At 47.4% G+C, this 19,809-nt stretch overlaps 1 protein-coding gene across 1 annotated transcript; it reads right to left on the bottom strand.

Annotated features, from left to right (window-relative positions):
- Positions 1-4,178: 4,178 nt before the first annotated feature.
- Positions 4,179-6,915, bottom strand: OLIG3 (oligodendrocyte transcription factor 3). The gene has a single exon (XM_064649370.1). It carries the CDS (start codon positions 6,244-6,246, stop codon positions 5,425-5,427), a length of 822 nt encoding a protein of 273 aa, XP_064505440.1. The 5' UTR covers positions 6,247-6,915; the 3' UTR covers positions 4,179-5,424.
- Between the last annotated feature and the right edge of the window lie 12,894 nt (positions 6,916-19,809).

The following is a 19,809-nucleotide window of genomic DNA, read 5'->3' as shown; positions in this document are numbered from 1 at the left end:
CTGACCTCTCCTGGTGGTCCAGTAAAATATGAATATTCAGGAGGCCCTGATCATTTTTTGGCACTATGGTGTGGATGTCTCAAGGTATTTCTAATGACACTGAATATGAAGCAACAAACTCAAATCCTTTGATTTCACAGAACTTCAGTGAAAGATATCTGCTTACATTTTAGTATTTACCTTGCAATTAGCTACTAGTTTGGTATTTCCATTTCAGACCTGAGAATGGGTTTGTGTGCCTCCAAAGTGCCCATTTTCCTCAACAATATTACTGCACCTAGTAAAGGATTATACTCCCCTTCTCAATCTTGCCCCTTTGTTTTCCCTGGCAGCAGCACAATGTCATCTTGTGGCAGCACTTTCCAGCTCAAATCCATGCCTACTTGCTTCTGAAGGAGGGAAAATAAGACTGCAAATAATAGAAAATGCAAAATAAAAAATTTTGGATAGGAACAAGTAGGAAAATACAAAAGAAAGTTGGAGGGAGGCAGAGCAAGACACATGCATTTTAAGAGGCACAAATCCATAATAAACCTCTTATTAGTTTTGCTTGGAGAGTAGGTCCCCAACCAGGGCAGCTGGGCAGGCAGCCTGAGATCTGGACCTGGGGCAGAGGGTAGTAACCTATTAAAAAATCACTTTTTTCCCATATTTTTTTTCCCCCTCTCTGACTTCTAAGAAAAATGATTTGCTCATTTGGTAATAACTAATTGGGACTGTGAATTACTGAACAAGACCCCAGCCTAGTGTTTATCTCCCCATCAATAAATCTCTAAACTGAAGCAATGAAGCTAAGTACTGCTGCTATTTCTGCATTTTATTTCCATGTTAATCAAAACACAAGCCCATCCCCACCTCCTTCCTGGCCCCATGTGGCTGGAGAAGAGACACCTGTGCAGGCATGGTCTGTGTTGGAGTTTTCAGGTGGGGTTTCTGGTGGGATGGGAGAGTAGGGGAAAAAAGGAACCCCACACAACGTACCAAACACCCAAGGCCTAGGGGACTGGTGTGAAATTTGTGGTGGACCTCTGGAGCTGGGGGCAGAGGGTCCTTCCCCATGGGAAGTAGGAAGCACTGGGAAAGGAGGGAAAGCTGTTTCCCCCTAAGACTAGCAGCAGCATCTGCCTTCTCCATGGCATGGTTGTGCCGGGACTGAGTGGACAGCAAGGACATTAACAAAGGAAAACGAATGGTATCCATCCACCTCTGATATATTTGTATCTATATTTATATGTGTACATACATATGTATTTTATATATGTGCACACAGACATTACTTTTGCGGTGAAAATGAAAGGAATTTCCTGAGAGAACCAAGCTCACATTTATCCAAGGAGAAGTATGCCTAGTCAAGCTGTCCCCTGCCATGCCCCAACCCTACAGCCCCACTGTCAGGCAGGGATGAGCCCACAGGATGGGCACTGCTAGTCTCTGCCACCATCGAATCTTTTCCTGATTTCCTATTTCTATCGCTCAACCCCCTTTTTTTTTTTTTTTTAATTATTTATTTTTATTTTATTTATTTCTCCAGTGTGTTTGTGGAGGTAAACCTTCCCACAGAAAACCCCACTGTTCTCCCTTCTCTCCCCATGGGCAGTTTCTCCAGAAGTTGTTCTGTAGTTAGTTGGTTTTTTCCAGGGAAAGGGAAGAGAAGGTTTGGGAAGAGAAGGGAAAGTTTGGAAAGGTGGGAAGGGAAGGGAAGGGAAGGGAAGGGAAGGGAAGGGAAGGGAAGGGAAGGGAAGGGAAGGGAAGGGAAGGGAAGGGAAGGGAAGGGAAGGGAAGGGAAGGGAAGGGAAGGGAAGGGAAGGGAAGGGAAGGGAAGGGAAGGGAAGGGAAGGGAAGGGAAGGGAAGGGAAGGGAAGGGAAGGGAAGGGAAGGGAAGGGAAGGGAAGGGAAGGGACTCTCCAAAGGTGCCTCCTCGCCTGCAGCATCATATCTCCAAGTTGCTCAGCGTTTCCCCACCCATCGAAAAGGATAAGGAAACCACATCTCTTCAGATGCTCTTTCAATTTTCCCTTCTCCACAGGTCAGGACGTGAAACCAGGGAGGCGAGTCTCTGGCGTTTGACTCGCACCTCCTGGAGTACGTCGCTGCCGCATAGGAGCCGGGGGGACGGGACATTTGCCACCCCTTTCCTGACGACTCAAAATCCTGTCTCAGGCTCATGCAGCTGCTTGGTCGCTTTTGCTACGGAAAAGCGCGAAGAAGCCTGTTCACCCACCCTTGCTTCGCGGCTGGAAAACAGCCCGGCGCTGCCAGGGAATGCGAGGCAGAGCCCGGGACGGTTCTGTGTGGCTGAGTGGGGGTCAAATGTCTCCAAAGAGACCTTTTGTTGAGGCAAGGCGTCCTCCGTCCCCAGGACCGAGGGGCCGAGCGGCAGAGATACTTTAGGGCAAGGCAGCACTGCCGGGGATAGCGGCGGGTCCCGGGTACCTGACTGCCGGCTCCTGGACAGAGAGGGTGACTTCTCCCTCCTCTCAACTGTAGTTTGCAGCCCAGTCCCGTCGCAGGCTCGGTAAGCTGTTGGCAGACGCAGCTAGGGGACAGAAGCAGAAGAAGCCGCTTCCAACTCTGCCCCGCTCGCCCCACGCCAGGGGAAAGGATGCAGGGCCGAGGAGGAACCGGGGTCGGAAAGATGGAGGATGCGGGGACGGGGGGGATCGTGGCTTTGTGCTCCAACCGTGTCAGCCCCGCATGGAGGGATACGTCGGGGACAGTCGGGTCAGCTGAGGAGGAGCCGGCGGCCCCGCGTCCGGACTACCATCCCGCAGGCCGCTCCCCGCGGCTCCTCGCTCCTCTGCCGGGTTTCCCCCGGCTTGTGCTTGCCCTCTGCTCAGGCAGCACCGCCAGGGAAAAGGGAGGAGTGTTTGTGAGAGTGCCTCTGGCTGCCGGGGCCGGGCAGAGGCTCCAGCCCAGCCTCTCCCACCGGGACGGCGGGGCGAGTTGCCCGCGTCCTGCACAGAGCCCGGAGCACAGCTCCGACGGCCCAAGGGGATCACCCCTTCGGCCCTCTCCTCAAGGACAGCACCTTACGGAGCACAGGTTGCACCCATCAGTCTCATTGCCCACCTCCCTGTCTTGTGCCCCCTCCCCGGCGGCAGGACTCCCTAATCCCTGAGACTGGGGCGGGCGGGGACCGGACACCGCCGTGACTCGGTCACTCGGCGAAAAAACTGAAAACAGGTGAAAACGGGAGGGAAAGAAGGAGGGAACGAAGAAGGGAAGGAGGGAAGGAGGGAGGGAAATTGCAGCATATCTTGATCATCTTGCTGAATTACAGTAAGGATTTACTTCAGCCCGGGAGTGATTTCTCAGAACATGATTTGCTAGTTCAGTATGTTTTCGAGGCAAATATACATTCTTCTTTTTCTTCTTTTCATTTTCAAATGTTTGCGTTTGTGTGTTTATCTCTTAATCTTGATTTGAGTACTGCAGTTCACGAGCACGGATCACTCACAGGTGCCTTCAAAAATTGTTTGGCATTTCGGTTTAAATGCTCCACCCATCCTTCCTCTCTCACTACTCACCTTGCGAATCAGGGGGAGTCATCTTCTCCGTGTTTCTTCAGGCCCTTCCCGGACATTCCCTTTCGCGTAAGACAGGGGGCCGTGGTCTGGGTGGGGGGTGCAGGACCCGCTCCCGTGCGCGGAGCCAGAGGGCGCTGGGAATCGCCAGCCGCGCTCCCTCGAGGATGCCGCACCCCACTGCGCTGCTCCCCATGGAGCACCGCCTCCCGGCGGGGCAGAGATGCCTATCCGAACCCTGTCCATCTCGCCATTTCCCTCCCGGAAAAGGGCCGACAGCTGGATCTCAAAAAAAAAAAAAAAGTTATTGCCCCTAAACGCCCCAGCGCCCCTCCCAGTGGTGCTCGCTGCCCGTCCTCCAGCCGCCTGGCTCTGTCTGCGGGACCGGCCATCGGCTGAATTCCTGCCGGCTCCCAGCCCAGTGGAAAACTGCCGGAAGCTGCCCGGCAGCTCTCACACAGCGGAGCACGTCGGGCTCGTGGCTGCTCCCAAGCCGCACACAGGGATGCGCCGACCTCCTCCTAGTCTGGGCTGGGGAAGTCCTGGCGAAACCCAAAGCGATCAAATACGGCGCCTTTTCTGAGCGTCCAGTCCCGGACAAAAGCGAAACAGTCAGTTTGGAATTTATTTTTTATTTTATTTGGAAATCTCATCCAGAAACACTGGTCAATAATAAATATATTGATAGTTATCAAGAATATATAAAAAATAAAGACACGGTGTTGTCTTTGATGCCCCAACCGAAAACAAACAAACAAACCAACAATCGAAATTAATAATAGCATTATTTCAAGCAAAATCCCAGGAAAAAGTACCGGAAAGGAAATAAACAGCAACAAAGCTTCCGATTTAGTTCTACAAGTCACTGATGTTGCAAGAGCTGACTCCGCATGCAAACTCAAACTATAGCAATGCAAAAAAAAAAAACCTAACAAACAAACAAAACCCCAAAACAACAACAACAACAACAAAACAAACAACAACAAAACCCCCAAAAAACAACAAAACAAAAAAAAAACCCAAAGCCAGCATGAGAAATTAGTACCCCAGCCAGCTGAACTAGCACACTTCACTGAGAACAGGAGATCGAAGATTTTGCAAAACAGATCCACAGGATGGTTGTGTTGTGTTTTGCACTATTTTCCTCTTTTTTTTTTCCTTCACAGAGGGAAGAAGAAAAAGTACCGCAAACAAAACAGCATCACAGCGAAATTTGGAGGAAACAAAGAAAGAAAGAAACAAAACAACACCCAAGCACAAAACCCCCAAACTATAAACCACACTCGAAAACTTCAGTGAATTGTCTCGGAAGTCCCTGTTGCCAGGGGAGCTGCCTGTGGCCGGTCCCCGCTGGTGACAAGCTGGGGTGGGAAGCATGCATGCACTCTCTGGGTTACCTTGGGCCGCCGCTGCGCTGACGCAGCCAGGTTTGGAGCGGGAAATTTCGGAGGTGTCGCCGTGCGAAAGGAAAGAAAGGAAAAGCCAGGAAAAAGAAGGGGGGAAAACCCAAACTGATCTCATTGTCTCTTAGTTGCGAAAACTACAACGACAACCATGTCTTTCTTTTTTTCCTTTTACATACATTTTAAGGAATCATTTACATTTGATTACCATCAGCGGCATTAATATTATTATTATCATCATTATCATTCTTTTTACAACAGGGACTTTTTTTTTTCCAGTTAGTATAATAAGAAAACATCGCCCGAGGAGCTGGGTATAACATTACCTTTGCAAGGTCCTTACTACACTAATCCTGTGTTACAGGGGGGTTGGTGGGGCGGGAGGCAGCAGGGGCAGGTCCGTCGGCGGCCCGAGAGGGGGCCGGCAGCAACCCCCTCTCCGTCCATGGGAGCGCTGGCCTCGGCGCAGCCCCAGCGGTCGGGGGAGCCCCGCCGAGTCACTTCAGGAGGTCCTTGGTCTCCCCCGAGATCCTGGCCATGTTGGACGCGGTGAGGGCCGAGAGGTGGGGCGGGGGAGGCATCTGGCAGATGGTGCAGGGGCACGGCAAGCCCGCCCAGTGCTGGAAGCCGCTGCCGAGCTGCAGGGCGGGGGGTGTCGAGGGGGTCTTGAGCAGGGAGTGTGGGGGCCGGATCGTGCCGATGGCCGGCAGGGAGGCGGAGAGGGAGGAGGAGGTGTTGGCGGAGGACAAGGCACTGCCGAGGATGGGATGCACCTGGTGCACAGTGCCAGCGGCGTGGGGAGGGTGCCCGGTGGAGTGTCCCACCGTGCCGCAGTGAAAGGCCGAGTGGTGCCCCCCGTAGATTTCCCCGACTAGCCTCTTCATCTCCTCCAGGGAGCTGGTGAGCATCAGGATATAGTTTCTGGCTAGCAGTAAGGTGGCGATTTTGGAGAGTTTTCTCACAGAAGGTCCGTGGGCGTAGGGCATCACCTCCCGCAGTCCGTCCATGGCGAGGTTGAGGTCATGCATCCTCTTTCGCTCCCGACCGTTGATCTTCAGCCGCAGCTGCTGCAGGTCCTGCTCCGAAAGCTGCTTCTTGATTTTGTACTTGCTGCCTTCCCCTCCGGCCTTGGAGCCGTTCCTGGTGAGGCCTTCTCCAGACATCTTCTGCACCAGGTCGTTCTGGGTGGAGGAGACAGAGTTGAGCCGGCTGTCTTGGTGGTGGTGATGGTGGTGATGGTGGTGGTGGTCTCTCAGATACATCTCATCCATGTCTGGCGAGGAAGCTCTGCTGGAGACAGAGCTGGAGTCAGAATTCATTGTATTCAGGCTTCTGAGCAAGAAACTCTTCCCTGCTCTGGAGGTGGTGGAACAAGACCACTCTCCTTCAAAAAGAAACACAAACGAGGCAAAAAAGAAGTAAACGGACGGCAGGATCTGCCAGCGAAGGGCTGGAAACGGAGGAAGAAGAAAAAAGCCCCTCAGCCCCCTCTCTCTTCAATCTCTCTCCTCTCTCTCTCTCCCCCCCGGTTACTCAGCCTGTTTACAGGATGGCTAGTTAGTGTATGCTTGGACTAACCTCAGCCTGAAAAAGAGGGGCTTTTATAGAGCTGCAGCAGAGAGCAGAGACAAAAGGAGCCCTCCTATGTATAATGGTCTAGTTAGGATGACGTGCCATTATTCAGGGCGGTGCGCTTTGACTGTCCCATTTAGCAAGGACCCCTATTCATATTCATTGTGGTGCCACCCGGGACACCTCAGCCATGCACCATCAGGAGTCAAGGAGACACAAAACCCCTCTGATTGACACCGCACACTCATCGCTCCGTGTGCGCTCCTTCTCCTCCCCCTGCCCCCTCATTTCCAATATAAAACCTCATCCCGTCTACAGTAGGAAGGCAGGGGGCTGCGAAGGGCTGCGCGCCTGCTCGGGGCCGTCCAGGAAACCCCAGTGGCGGGCGGCAGCGGGCAGGAAGCTCGGGGAAGTACCCCCGCTATGGCAGGAGGAGAGGACGTTGGTCGCCCCCGTCCTGCAACATGCCCGGCTCCAGCCGGGTCTCCCCGCTTTGTTTGCCTTTTCCTCCCCCTCCCCCTGTCCTCCTCGGCCGGGGTGTGTGGTGCGGCACCGGCTGCCCCTCGCCTGGGCGGGCTGGCCGCGACTGCCTCGTACCTGGGTCGCTGCTTTGTTTAAATGAGCGATGATGACTCAGGCAGCCGCCGCGGGGAGATGCTGGCTGGGAAACCCGCCTCCCCCCGGGCCAGTGACTCCCTTTAAATAAACGGGGAAAGCCAGGGTGCGGAGGAAAACTGATGTGCTTGGCGGCGGGAAGGGCGACCGGCAGCCCCCAGGGCTCCGCGGCCCCGGGCTCCGTCGGGAGGGCGGCGCGGCCGGAGCGGCCGTCGGCAGGACCGACAGAGCCAGGCCGGGCCGGACGCAGGCGGGAAGGGAGCCAGCTCGGGGGGCAGTGCTGCAAATATACCCAGGCTTTAGCGCCAGTAAGTAGAAGGGGCCCGGCACCGGGCGCAGCCAACGGTGGAGCGGGGAAGGGAGGGGGTGCGTGGGGCTGGGCTGGTTGTAGCTCCGCCGGGCAGGGCGGGAGGGGCCCCTGGGGCGGGTGTCACCTCCCTAGCTCTCGGCTGAGCTACTTCTCTGCCTCGGGTGCGGACTGAGCCGGCCTGACCACCTGCGGGGTCTTCTGGTCTGGGGAGGTGAGAATCCCCTCGCGGCGACGGCGGCGGTAGTAGCCTGCGTGTCCGGGGAAGGGCGTGTGGTCCTCCACTGGATCTTCCCAGGCCCCAGTGGTGCATACGCGATGAGTGTGGGGCTGCCAGTCAGGACAGGGCCTGAGCCACCGGCGTCGGACGGGCTCTGGAACTCCCAGAGCCGGCCCTGGTGCCCCCCTCCCTCGTGTGAAACCGACGGGCCGAGTGTTCACCTTCCAAAGGGCGTTAAGGGCCCAGCAGAAATCTCCTTGGCAGCACCTCGCTCCTCCATAGTGTCCAGGCCCCGAGGAGGGCGAAGAGTAAGGAAAAGAGGAATATTTTCGTCCGGCTGGGTCTAATTGCGGTTAATCTGCTGAGCAAAACGAAAGCTTTCTGATTTCTGCACTGTCAGTAAATCCTGCGGTGAGAAAAAGAAAAGAAAGAAAAGAAAAGAAAAGAAAAGAAAAGAAAAGAAAAGAAAAGAAAAGAAAAGAAAAGAAAAGAAAAGAAAAGAAAAGAAAAGAAAAGAAAAGAAAAGAAAAGAAAAGAAAAGAAAAGAAAAGAAAAGGAAAGGAAAGAAAAGAAAAGAAAAGAAAAGAAAAGAGAAAAGAAAAGAGAAAGATTTAAGAGGATATATTAAAAGTAACTCAACGAGACCTGGGCTTTATCCCGCTTCCACCGCGAAAGCCACAAACCCACTCTGACTTTTCCTCAGCTGACAGGTTTGCCAGACATACAGGCAGGAACCTTGGCCCGGCCCGGATCCCACAGTGCCTTCCGCCCCCGCCGAGCCGGGCGCCGCCTGTCTCCTCATCCCGCGGAGCAGCTCTCCGGGTGGCTCCCGGGGGCTACCCGCTCCTCCCTCAGTCCTTTTCTCCCGTAGAGCCGGGGAGAAGCAAATGAATAAAAATTGATACGGTGACGGCGGCAGCGGCATAACAACGCACAGAATAGGGTGAAAACCCCGGCCCCGGGGCGGGAGGCTGTCAGCCCTTATCCCGCGTCCGCCGCTCCGGAGCAGACGCGCAGCTCGGTTTGGGGAAGTTCGTGTCCGACGGGGACATAGAAGAGGAAGGCGAAAAGATGCCGTCGGGGAAAGCAACAGGAGGGGTCCCATCCTCACCTCCGGCAGGGTGGGCTGCTCCAGCGAGCCCTGCTCCACTCCGGGCTGGGGGTTTCATCGGGATGGGGCCGGGGGGCGATCCAGTGCAGCCAGTGCATCGCGGAGAGGTGAGGGGCTGGCACTGGGACGAGAAGTAAGGGTCGGCTCGGGACTCGAAGGAATATTACTAGCAACTTTCTCTCTCCTTTCCCGACGATGTCGCTGCTCCCCAAAGCCCCCGTCTCGGCTGTGCGGGCCGGTCCCTCCTGCACTGCCGCAACATTCCCCCCACGGGACAAGGCGGCTGGGCTCGGCTCCGTTCGGGGTCGCCTTAGGACAAAGGAAGGATTTGAGAAAGTTACGCGAGGTTAAATCCCGGGCACATGGAGCCTCATCAGGGAAGTCGTTTTGGAAATGGGCAGCACTGTTCCAGCATGATTGCTGGTCGTAACATTGCCTGGCGCGTCCAGCCTCCCTGTGCCTTCCTATGTCGCTTTTACTTTGATGATGCTGGAGAGAGATAGATGGAGAAGGAAAGAAAGAAAGAAGGAAAGAAAGAAGAAAGAAGGAAGGAAGGAAGGAAGGAAAGAAGAAAAGGAGGAAAGAAAGGAGCAAAGGAGGAGAGGAAGAAAGGAAGGAAGAAAGGAAGGAAGAAAGGAAAGAAGGAAGGAAGAAAGGAAAGAAGGAAGGAAGAAAGAAAAAAAGGAAGAAAAAAGGAAAGAAAGAAAGGAAGAAAGGAAAGAAGGAAGGAAGAAAGGAAGGAAGGAAGAAAGAAAGGAAGAAAGAAAGAAAAGGAAGAAAGAAGAGAAAAGAAAAGAAAAGAAAAGAAAAGAAAAGAAAAGAAAAGAAAAGAAAAGAAAAGAAAAGAAAAGAAAAGAAAAGAAAAGAAAAGAAAAGAAAAGAAGAGAAGAGAAGAGAAGAGAAGAGAAGAGAAGAGAAGAGAAGAGAAGAGAAGAGAAGAGAAGAGAAGAGAAGAGAAGAGAAGAGAAGAGAAGAGAAGAGAAAAGAAAAGAAAAGAAAAGAAAAGAAAAGAAAAGAAAAGAAAAGAAAAGAAAAGAAAAGAAAAGAAAAGAAAAGAAAAGAAAAAAGAAAAAAAAGGTCTCAGCGCAGCAGAGTGGTGCGTGGGAAGTGCCACTCGTGGGCACAGCCACGTGGGAGGAGATTTGCCCGGACACTTTCCAGCTAAGCCCGTGGAGAGTGGCGAGGCCGTCCCGTCCCGGCGGCGGGCGGTGGGTGCCCTTGGCGGGCGGGTGTCCCCGCTGCCCCAGGAGGGCTGGCTGCGCTCGCCGCCGTCTCTCCCCGCCGGACATGTGTCCGGCATCCCCCCGAACAGTGACATTCCAGATAGGGCTGCGGAGAGGCTCTGGGCGTGCCGCTGTCCTGGTTAAGGCAACAGTGAAACTGCCTCCGATGTCACAGCAACGAAATCAACCCCCGGGAGTCAGAAAACCAAATATTTTCCTATTCGGGGAGTCGGAGAGGGTGAAAAATGAGGCTGAGTGGTAGTTCTATCAAATTAACATGCTCTGTCCCGCCTTTTAATTCCTATTCCTTCAAAAGCAAAGAGATTTGGTGAGGGAGGGAAAAGTGCTTTCTCTGGAAAGACAAACTGCTCGGGAGTACCAGGTGCGGGACTGTCCCGTCCCGCGCAGCGCCGGCACCAAGCGGGACCCTGGGAGACCAACCTGCTACTTACCCGGCGGCGGCTCGCGGGGCGGATTTTGGTTTCAGAGGCTGCTAGGAAAGGAAATTATGCGTTTTCAAATACTGGATTTTGATTAATGGATGCATTTTAAGGCAGTGCCCGATTCTGAGTTCTCATACAGTTTGACATGGAAATTGGATGAACTTTTCTTTTGTTTAGGATTACTATGACAGAATATTAAATCTTGTGTTTCCTTTGACTTTATTGACCTGGCCGGCAACACAGAATCTGATTCATGATATGAAAACTGTTTACACCAGTGTTATGCATTTTTCTTTGGGGTTTATTAGAAGCCTATTCGTGTTTTATGTTCTATTGCTCTCAGCTTTCGCTGTCACTGCCTGCTTTTCATTTAATTTCGACATCTGACGACCGCGCTTTCAGTATAAAAATAGTTATAACTGTTAATACTACAATAAGGTATTTGTTGATGCTATTGAAGAATCCCAGTTCACTGCGCTACAAAAAAAGCTCTCGGTCGGCTCTCTGTGAGACAACTGCTACTAGGGAGGGATTGTGTCGCACCTCACTGGGTCATAAAGCTGAAATTTGGTTGTTTCTAAACGGAGTTCATTTTATTTTAGAGAGGACAGCCGAGATTTCCGAACTGAATGCTGGTTTTGCTCAAGATATACTAATGGATTTCATTTAGACTGACACTATAATTCAGAATGATAGCATCTTGTCATCTGACACTTCGGCATCGCCAAAGTGTGTAGGCTGAAATACTACTTTAGTTCTTGTGTTTATCATGAATTTGCTTTCCAATACTAGTGCAATATGAGGGCAATGACTGGAAAAGGAAGAGAAGGATGTCCTGGGCTGCTGTGGTGAAATTCGTCAGTCAGACAGACCTAGAGATAATATTCCTACACCTGGATACAGAAAAATTCTTCTCCATTTGCATAATTTTAAATTTGTTGTAATAAGAGGTCAGAATAATTTCTCTCCTTCTTTTTAAGTATGAAACAGGAGCCCTTACTCATATCTTTGAAGTAACCTGCAGAAGACGACAGGATCGGGTCCATACCAAGCACTGCTTCTGGGGAGAATATAACCTTAAAGGACATAACTGTCAGACATTCCAGTGCAGTTAATTAAGGATGGCATTTTATTTTCTGTATATAAATACTGGGTTGAAAAACTTCTGGAAAAAAATTGTCAAAAAACCTTAGTAATAAAATCTAAAATGTCAAAAACTAATTAATTAGATATGTGCAAATCACTAATCCTCTGATATATGATATTTGCTACCAAAAGCATGAAATTAGTTTCCATAAAATATAAAACGCACTTAATCAACAATTTGCATGTAATTTTTTTTTTCCTGTGGTGAATACACATGAAACCTGCATTTTATATAGCGAAAAGATTCCAGAAAATCAGTTTGAATATTTCTACAGCTATCAGACATGCCATGGTACTAGTCAACTGTGAAATGTTTTGCTGTGTTCAAAATTTCAGAAAAAAAGCCCAACTTGCTGGTATTGTTGAATAGGCATCCATTAAATAGTTTATTTTTAGGTGGCTGGTAAAACTTGCACTACCTTCAAAATACAGCCACAGAGCTGAGACTGTGATACACATTTCCCATATGCAGAGCTCAGACACTGGGGCACACTTCAGACATGCCAAATGGGCTAAACCTGACATTCCTGGCAAAAAAACTTGTCACATACTTGGGAATCACGGCTGGCTTGTCACAGTGTTGAAGGATGATAATGCTGTTAGAGGCCTGCATTTGTTTTCTCTTTTGCCGTTATATTCTGGCCCATATTCATACCTAGAATATTAACATTCTTAAATGAGCAAGATTTCTTTTTGTTTCTGACCCTCCACATCATTTGCAGTTGTTTGCATTCTTGTTACTGTGAACTTTCTCCATTTATAACACTTGATACTGAAATTCACACATTGACTTTTAAGAACCCTCTCCTTCCCTGCTTAGTAGATAGTTCATGATTACAATGTTAGTCTTGAAGTCACATAGGCTATTTAAATATCAGCTATAAACAGAGTGGGAGATGGATAGAGAGTACAGGAGAACTCTCCACAAACTCCCCCAAATACTCCCCATCAGAATTAATCTTCTCAAATATTTACCATTATATCAGGTCAGAGTGAAAACATGGGTGTTGTAACAGCTAAAAATTGAAATGTTTTGCCATCTCAGAAACAAATAAGTTTAACGCCATTTACTTTTCATAGCTATAGTGAAAACAAATAAAGCCATAGAAATTATTGAATAATTCTTCCACCATGCATTTGAAAGCACGGAAGACTCACTAAAGAGAAAGAAAAAAAATCTTTGTCTCATTTTGTATCTCAATTTTAAACAATGCATGTTACCAGTGAATATTTACAGGCTGATAATAGGCTAGTACAAATTCTAGAAGACACAACAAAAATTATCTGCAATCTATTCACAAATCTTTGCCATGTCTCAGTGTTTGGGGATGGGCGTATGGACTGCCTTCACCACCCTTGAATAGAAGTCTATTGTGTGGGCATGTTCCATTGGGATCAATGGGACTACATGTGCAATGAGATGCTAATGAACACCAGAAACGATGGTAAAATCTGGCCTGGCTAAAGCATAAGGCTGTTTTTATAAATCACTTCTGAGCCTCGCTGTACTTCTTCCAGCTGAGCTGTTGAAACTTCAAATGTTCAGGGAGGCTTTACTATATAAAATAAGTTTTTTGCATCATATAAATCACATTTTCCCACCCTTACAGTGTGAATCATTTTCCATTCTCATCATATTTAAAGCCACAGTCCATTTGCAGTGACTATTGCACTGTTGATGTAAATGTGATTCCAGAAATGGAAGATAAAATACACTGGAGAAAAATAAAATCAAACACAAGTATAAAAGAGAAGAATGACAGTCAGAAAGCAGGCATGTGGGAAAGGATGATGCTGGTAGTATGTAGCCTAATGGTCACTGCGCCACCACACCTGCAGAACTCTCGCTGCAAAAATGTTCATGTCTCACATAAGGGGGACGACAGTCCCAGGTCCACCTCAGAAAAGACCTAAGCAACAGTGTAATTGCAGGAGCAGTTGTGCCAGGCAAGTGTTTAAGGCCAGGCACAGGGCTGCTGTGATGTAAGAGAAGGGTGGTTTTCTTGGTCCTCCCTTCAGTCTGGGTTGGAACATAGGATGTGTTATTTAACTAGAAAACCTACAAACCTACAGATGTAACACTAGAAGCCTGTAATTCTTGGCAGCTTGGAGCAGGCTTAGAAGTGTTCAGACACAATAGTAATGAGGATCATAAAAGTCCCACCTCTGTCTCTTAAAAGAGAGAGAGAGAGAGAATACTAGGTCCACCAACATCATCTTTTCTCACCAGCTTATGGCAAAGGTTAATTATTCACTATCAAAACACTGATGAACTGTGGTGTTTGTTTGCTCATTATGAGGTCTGTCAGGGACAGAATCAAACCTTACTGAAGCTGACTGATGTCTCTTGGTTTCAATAGACTTGGAGGTCAGGCCCGTAAAATTCAAATCACCAGTGATATTCCTTGCAATAAAGAACCAGTGAGCAGTTTAAGGAAGCACTTAATTACTCCAATGAGATAATTTGGTTTTTAAACAAAAATGCTTTAATTGGGGGCAGACCCTTTCTTATTTGTTTCCCAAGAAGGAAATCGATTAGTAAAATGTTAATAATGAGAGCTTAAGAGAGCCCATGCCAGTCACAGACACCAAGCTCAGCTAAGGGAGCTCACATTTTCTTTTCAGACACCAATGCTAATCAAAACTGTTTCCAGGGAGGAACCCTTGGGTGAAAAACAAGTTGTCTTCTCTACTTTGCTGATACCACTTCTGTAACCATTTTGCCTGTTATTATTTTGCACTCGAACCAAAAGGGAATGTCCAGTAGCAGCAGTTTCATGTATCCAGATGTAGCCTGAAGCCATCATCCCTTTTCTCTTTGTCAGGAAGATGCTTCCTTGCAGGGGTGCTTAGCTGGGTCCCTGGTAAAACACTACCTTTATAGGGAACTCAGTGGCTTCAGATACTGCCAGCAAATTTAATTTAGAGGGGAAATACATGGGACATGAATGATTCCTAGGTGGAAGTTAGTGCCTCTAGTCCTCTGTCTGGCTGTCAGAAATACTGCTGACTGGGAGCATGGGATGGAACAGGATCTTGTAATCTACAGCCTCTCCTCAACCAGTTTGTACATAGCAAAACAAGCAGCTGGCACTGCTCCTATGCTACCCCCCTTTTTTCTTTGAGGTATTTTGTATACTTAAGGTTCTTCCATACACAAATAATGTAATTCTGGAGTGGAATGAATCCACTCTTGCTAACAATTATTGCCTGTAGCTCAGCGAGACTAACAGGTGCAAATAATATGGATATATTGAGATGTGTAAAACCTTCACTAAGAGGAATACTGTGTAAATAGGTAAGATAGATAGATAGATAGAAAAGACTAGGAAACAAAAATCAGAACTGTAAAAAATAAAGAGAAAGAAAAAGAAATACTTATTTTTCATTTTATAGCTCTATATGACTGATGTTCACAAGTGCAGTGGGAAGTAATTATTCTCACCACTTCTGAAAGCAAAACTTGATTTAAAATTAAGTTCATAGGTACATATTTTTTGAGTTGTGTTCTCTTATCAGCTTCTTTACTAGGTGAATCTCTACTCCACAACTGGCTGATGTGTTGCAGTCTGAGATTCTGCAGGTATTGATTCCTTTTTTCTAAATTGCAGAGTCCTAGTCCTGGATCATTAGTGTATGTGAACTATTCAGAACTCCCTGAAGATTTGGGGAGCATGTACAGACCTGATATCCTCCATGTTTTTCAGTATTTCAAGGGTTTCCATCTATCTGAAATCCTATAGAGTCACTTGTACACAGAAAAATTTTGTGACTTATCAAAATCATCAGAATCCACACACTTAGTTCCTTTAATCTGGATATTCATGGCAAAGTTTTCCATGTATTTTTATTGAAGTAAGACTTGGATTTGGAAAAATAGCAAGTTAGAAAATATTAGCTCAAACTTGGCACATTTTATTAATGAGAATAAAGACCCACTGGGCTTTGTACTGGGCTTTCTACTCTAGTATTAGTAGATTAATTCTAAATATATTGATTTCGGTTAATACTCTCCCAGGGCTTCATGCCTCTTAAAGATAAAAATAAATGAAAATAACTAAGAGTTATTTTAACAAAATTTCAGTTTTCTTCAGACTATTTCGTATACTCTGAAATTTCATTTCTGCCCTAAAAAGCGTAAAACAACTATACACCTACTGAAAAAAAAAATCACTTAGAGGACATTCTTTGGGGTATAAAAAGGTGGTTTTTTCTGCCTTTTTGTTTTGTTTTGTTTTGGTTGGTTTGTTTGTTTTTGTTGTTTGGGAGGGGTTGTTTGTTTGGTTCGGTTTGGTTTTGTGTTTTGTTCTGTTTTGTTTTGGTTTTTATTCTGGTTGTCTATTTTCCTGTCCCTTATAAGTCACAACAAACGAGAGCTTTTATCCTAGTGAGCAGAAAGACTGAACAAAAGAATGAGTGAATTAATTAATTGATTAATGTATTTTTAAAAGGCTCCACCTGCTCTGCTTCAAAAATCTTTCACTACACTACAGAGAGGTTTGTTACACTGACAAATATTAAAGCCTTCCTCTTAATTTTTGAACAAGAGGATTTGTTCATACTTGAAGTGATTGCCAAAATGCAAACTATGCAACATAGACTCTTCCTTTATTAATGTGTCTAATAATCAGGAAATCACCACTGCCATTGCCCTAAAGGCAACAAGGAAGGCAGTCTATCAAAAATGAAAGGGAAAAAAACTATTTTCACATTGCTTTTTCAGAAATGCCTAATGCACTTGTTTTATCTTAAGGATTTACCTTGCCAGAATGAACAGTTCGCTTACATGTGAAGGATTTAACTTAATATGAGCAAAGGCACTCGTAAGAATTTTTTGCTTTTATGTTCTAAACCCAGCGATGCTTCCTTGCCTTGCAGCAATAGACAAGGTATATGGTAATAAACTGCACGGGAGAGGACCTTGATTTGCCTACCAAACCCCAGTTTGCCAAAAGTTTGCAGAAGGGCTGCTCTAAAAGAGAAACGGGAAAGCCACGATACTTGTAGCTCCTTGTCAGGGCTACAGCAGATCCCCACTGGTGGCACTGAAGGAAAAGAATTGGTGGCTAAGGGGTGTTGGATTAAAGGGGGGGTGGGGGTGGGATTTGTGTCCCCTGTCCCAGACAAAGGTCCCTGTCCCCCGCAGGAAGGTGCTGAAATGCAAAACAAGCTCCCAGCTCCTTTTCTCTCTCTTGGTGGCATTTGGAAGTGTAAAGCTTTGAATACCAATTGCTTGAACTGGACATATGTGAATCTCTTCTAATCCTACTAATCCCGTCCCCAAGTGCTTCTTTGTATGTGGAGGCAACACACATAGATCTAAGTGAAAGTGGCCATAATCCTGGAAATGTGGAAAAATGTCCCAGTGTGGGAGTTGGGAGAGGGAAAAGCTCCCCAGCGGAGGAGACCCGCTGGAAGAGCATTGTGTTTGTCGGGTGAGCAAGGGGCGGCAGTGGGGGCAGGGGAGACATGAAGGAGAGCTCTCACCTTCCCTGAGCTGTGAGGAGGAAAGCAAACCCACTCAGCAGGAAAGCTCCCTTGCAAACAGCCATCGCACACTTGAGCAAACCCGCAGAACTGAGACAAAGTTTCCAAACGCTGGGAAATTCACCCACCGGCAGCTTTCAGCAATGTGAGCTCAGCAGGCTAGGCACTAATGTGCTGACTTCATTATTTCCCAAACTCTCCCAGCTGAATGGCAGATTTGTGTAGGGAACGGTGGGCTATCACTCCATCCTTCACTGGCCACAAAGATAGAGAGAGGAGCTGGGATCATGTACCCAGTCAACAACTCTGGCTCTTGTCTTGTGGGGGGACCCTCTTACTCTGTGCAGATGTGAGAAGTGGGCCATGTAAGCAGATATTCTTGCCAAACAGTAACAGGGCAGCAGAGACCAAGTCAGATTGCAAGTGACCAGATACATTATTATTCCTTCAGTCTCTCTGAAAACTGATTTCAGGCAACAAATCCTCTACATGTACATATGTAAAAGGATAGAGACAGAAGAAGCTTCTATGTCTTCGATTCAACACTGAAACCTCAGCATTTAACCAGGCTGTTATTTAAAATTAACATCCACCTGGATACTAACAAACCCTATGGGTTTTCCAAATATATAAGTCATATAATTCAGCCACACGAATTTCCCAAATGTCAGACAGCTAATTTACATTTTCTTGGCTAGTCACTGAATAAAATGTGTTTATACCCCACAGTAGATTGTGTACAAGGAAATTAATCTGGTTTTTGTATGTGCTTTCAAAAGATTTTAAAATATGGAGCAATTGATAACATTATTTGCCAGCCAAATCTTTATTTTGCTCAATAAATCTCCAAATAAAAACATGTTAGGTAAGAAAATCTAAGGCTATATATTCTCTGGGAGCTGACTTTTTTATTACCTCACCAGACTTTGGGCTTTCATAAATAAGTGTCAACTGAAATTAACCTGCTGTTTAGAGACAGTATAAACCATCCCAAAATCAGCCTGGGGACTGGAAGTCTTTTTTTAAAATTTTTTTGCACAAGAACCTTCTGAATGTCACAGGGACAGAAAATGAGGATAGATCTTTAACTTTGCATAGATAAAGCAATAAGATTGCCTCTTGGAAACATGAAAAGCCAAACCCCACAATGTGCTAAAATCACTTCATTAGCAGGGAACTGCTCAGGGAAAAGTTTTGCAATGTGCATCAGAGAACACACAGGATAAAATGGGATGAGAATAAAACTCTAGCTAAGCCTAGTTCTGGTGGACTCTGTGGACTTGACCCCACTGCTGACCACAGAAACACTGTTTATGTGGAGAACTAGTCTCAGCATTCAAGGGACATTGCTGGTATCACATGGACAATATCCTCAAACTCTAGCAGAGCTGCCCTACCTGCAGTCTGGCCAGGGTGAGGGGGTCTGGTAGAATACAGCCCTTCAGGGAAGAGACAAACCCCAGGATCAGGGTACATTGGCACACTTGTTCCCTATTTTAGACTTCTCAGCCCAGGGGTGCCTGTGGTGTCTGCTACCTCAGGACACTGTGCATTTTACAGGTAGAGCAAGGGTGCTATTTTTTCTGTCAATGTTGAGAGATGCGACGAATCCCAGACTGTCCCCAGGCCCTGAGTCCAGAGGCAGCGAGTGGCCCATGTCAATATTGCTGGTGTACCCTCAAGAAGAAGCTGTTCACACGGCCTCTTCTTGCTGGGTGGAAGCTGCAGCCATATGGTGGCCAGTCGGCCATTTCACGGCATGACCAATAGAGCCTCTGGCCTTACTTGTGGCCCAGCACGTGTGGTGCCGTGATGACCCTCAGCTGCTGCTAATCCCATTGCCTCCCGCGAGACCTCTCTGTTCCAAGGCCATTTTGAACAGGACCCAGTGCTCTCCGCAGTCTCAGCCTGTGTGGTGAAGCGGCAATGGGGCCTGTAAGAAACAGATGCTATTGACATGTGAGCACAGATAACTTTTGGACGATTGTAGCTGCCCAAAATTTTTGTGATGCTTCATGTGTTTTTTGGACCCTTCTCCCCAGTCTCCATTTAGTCACTCTGCCCATCTAGCTAAGGCATTCCCTGAAGGAGCCATGCAGCTCCAACCAAAAGCCTATTTGTTATGAGGTGACAGTTGGCAATGCTGCAAGCAAGGTCAATATCTATGTCTTGCTGAGCCAAGGCAAACCTTTGTTGTACTGGGCAGTGGAAATATGGGACATGAGACACAGCAGACTTGATGTCAGGACAAGACATCTTGAAAAATAAGGTCTTTCTAGAAGTGCTTCAAATGCTGTTTGGCAAAGGGTCATGCCCGGGCGTGACCCATGGGGTAGGAAGTGCCAGTGTAACTGGGCCATCCTCATCCTGTCATGTAGCTGTGCAAGGGCTGCTGTCAGTGGGCTAGTCCTCATTTGCAAGCAAATTCTGTAGCATAGGAACTAAACTGTGCCACAGTGAAGAAAATCAAACCTAGATGTTGTTATCTCTGCTTGTCTGCAGTCATCTTGGCACATCAACTTTCGGACATGGGCAATTTTTTCCCCTAATACTGCCATAAATCAAGGGCATTATACCCAGGATATATAAGCTAGGATTCTCATTGTCATTTTGTTCTCTTTGGTGGATTCACATCAGCCAGGGATCCGACCTTATTTCTATAATCTGCCCCAAATGTCAACAATTAGAGTCTGTTTCAGTTTAAATCAATGAAGCATTAATATCTTTAAAATAATTTAGTTTCAAATGATTGCAAACA

Source organism: Pseudopipra pipra, chromosome 3, assembly GCF_036250125.1.
Source record: "Pseudopipra pipra isolate bDixPip1 chromosome 3, bDixPip1.hap1, whole genome shotgun sequence".
NCBI classification, from domain to species: Eukaryota; Metazoa; Chordata; class Aves; order Passeriformes; family Pipridae; genus Pseudopipra; species Pseudopipra pipra.
Note: the sequence above shows the minus strand (reverse complement) of the source record. Positions and strands in the feature narration are given on the sequence as shown.

What these genes read in the sequence shown, in the direction of transcription:
- OLIG3 (XM_064649370.1), bottom strand. Translation starts at nt 6,246, where the DNA reads ATGAATTCTGACTCCAGCTCTGTCTCCAGCAGAGCTTCCTCGCCAGAC.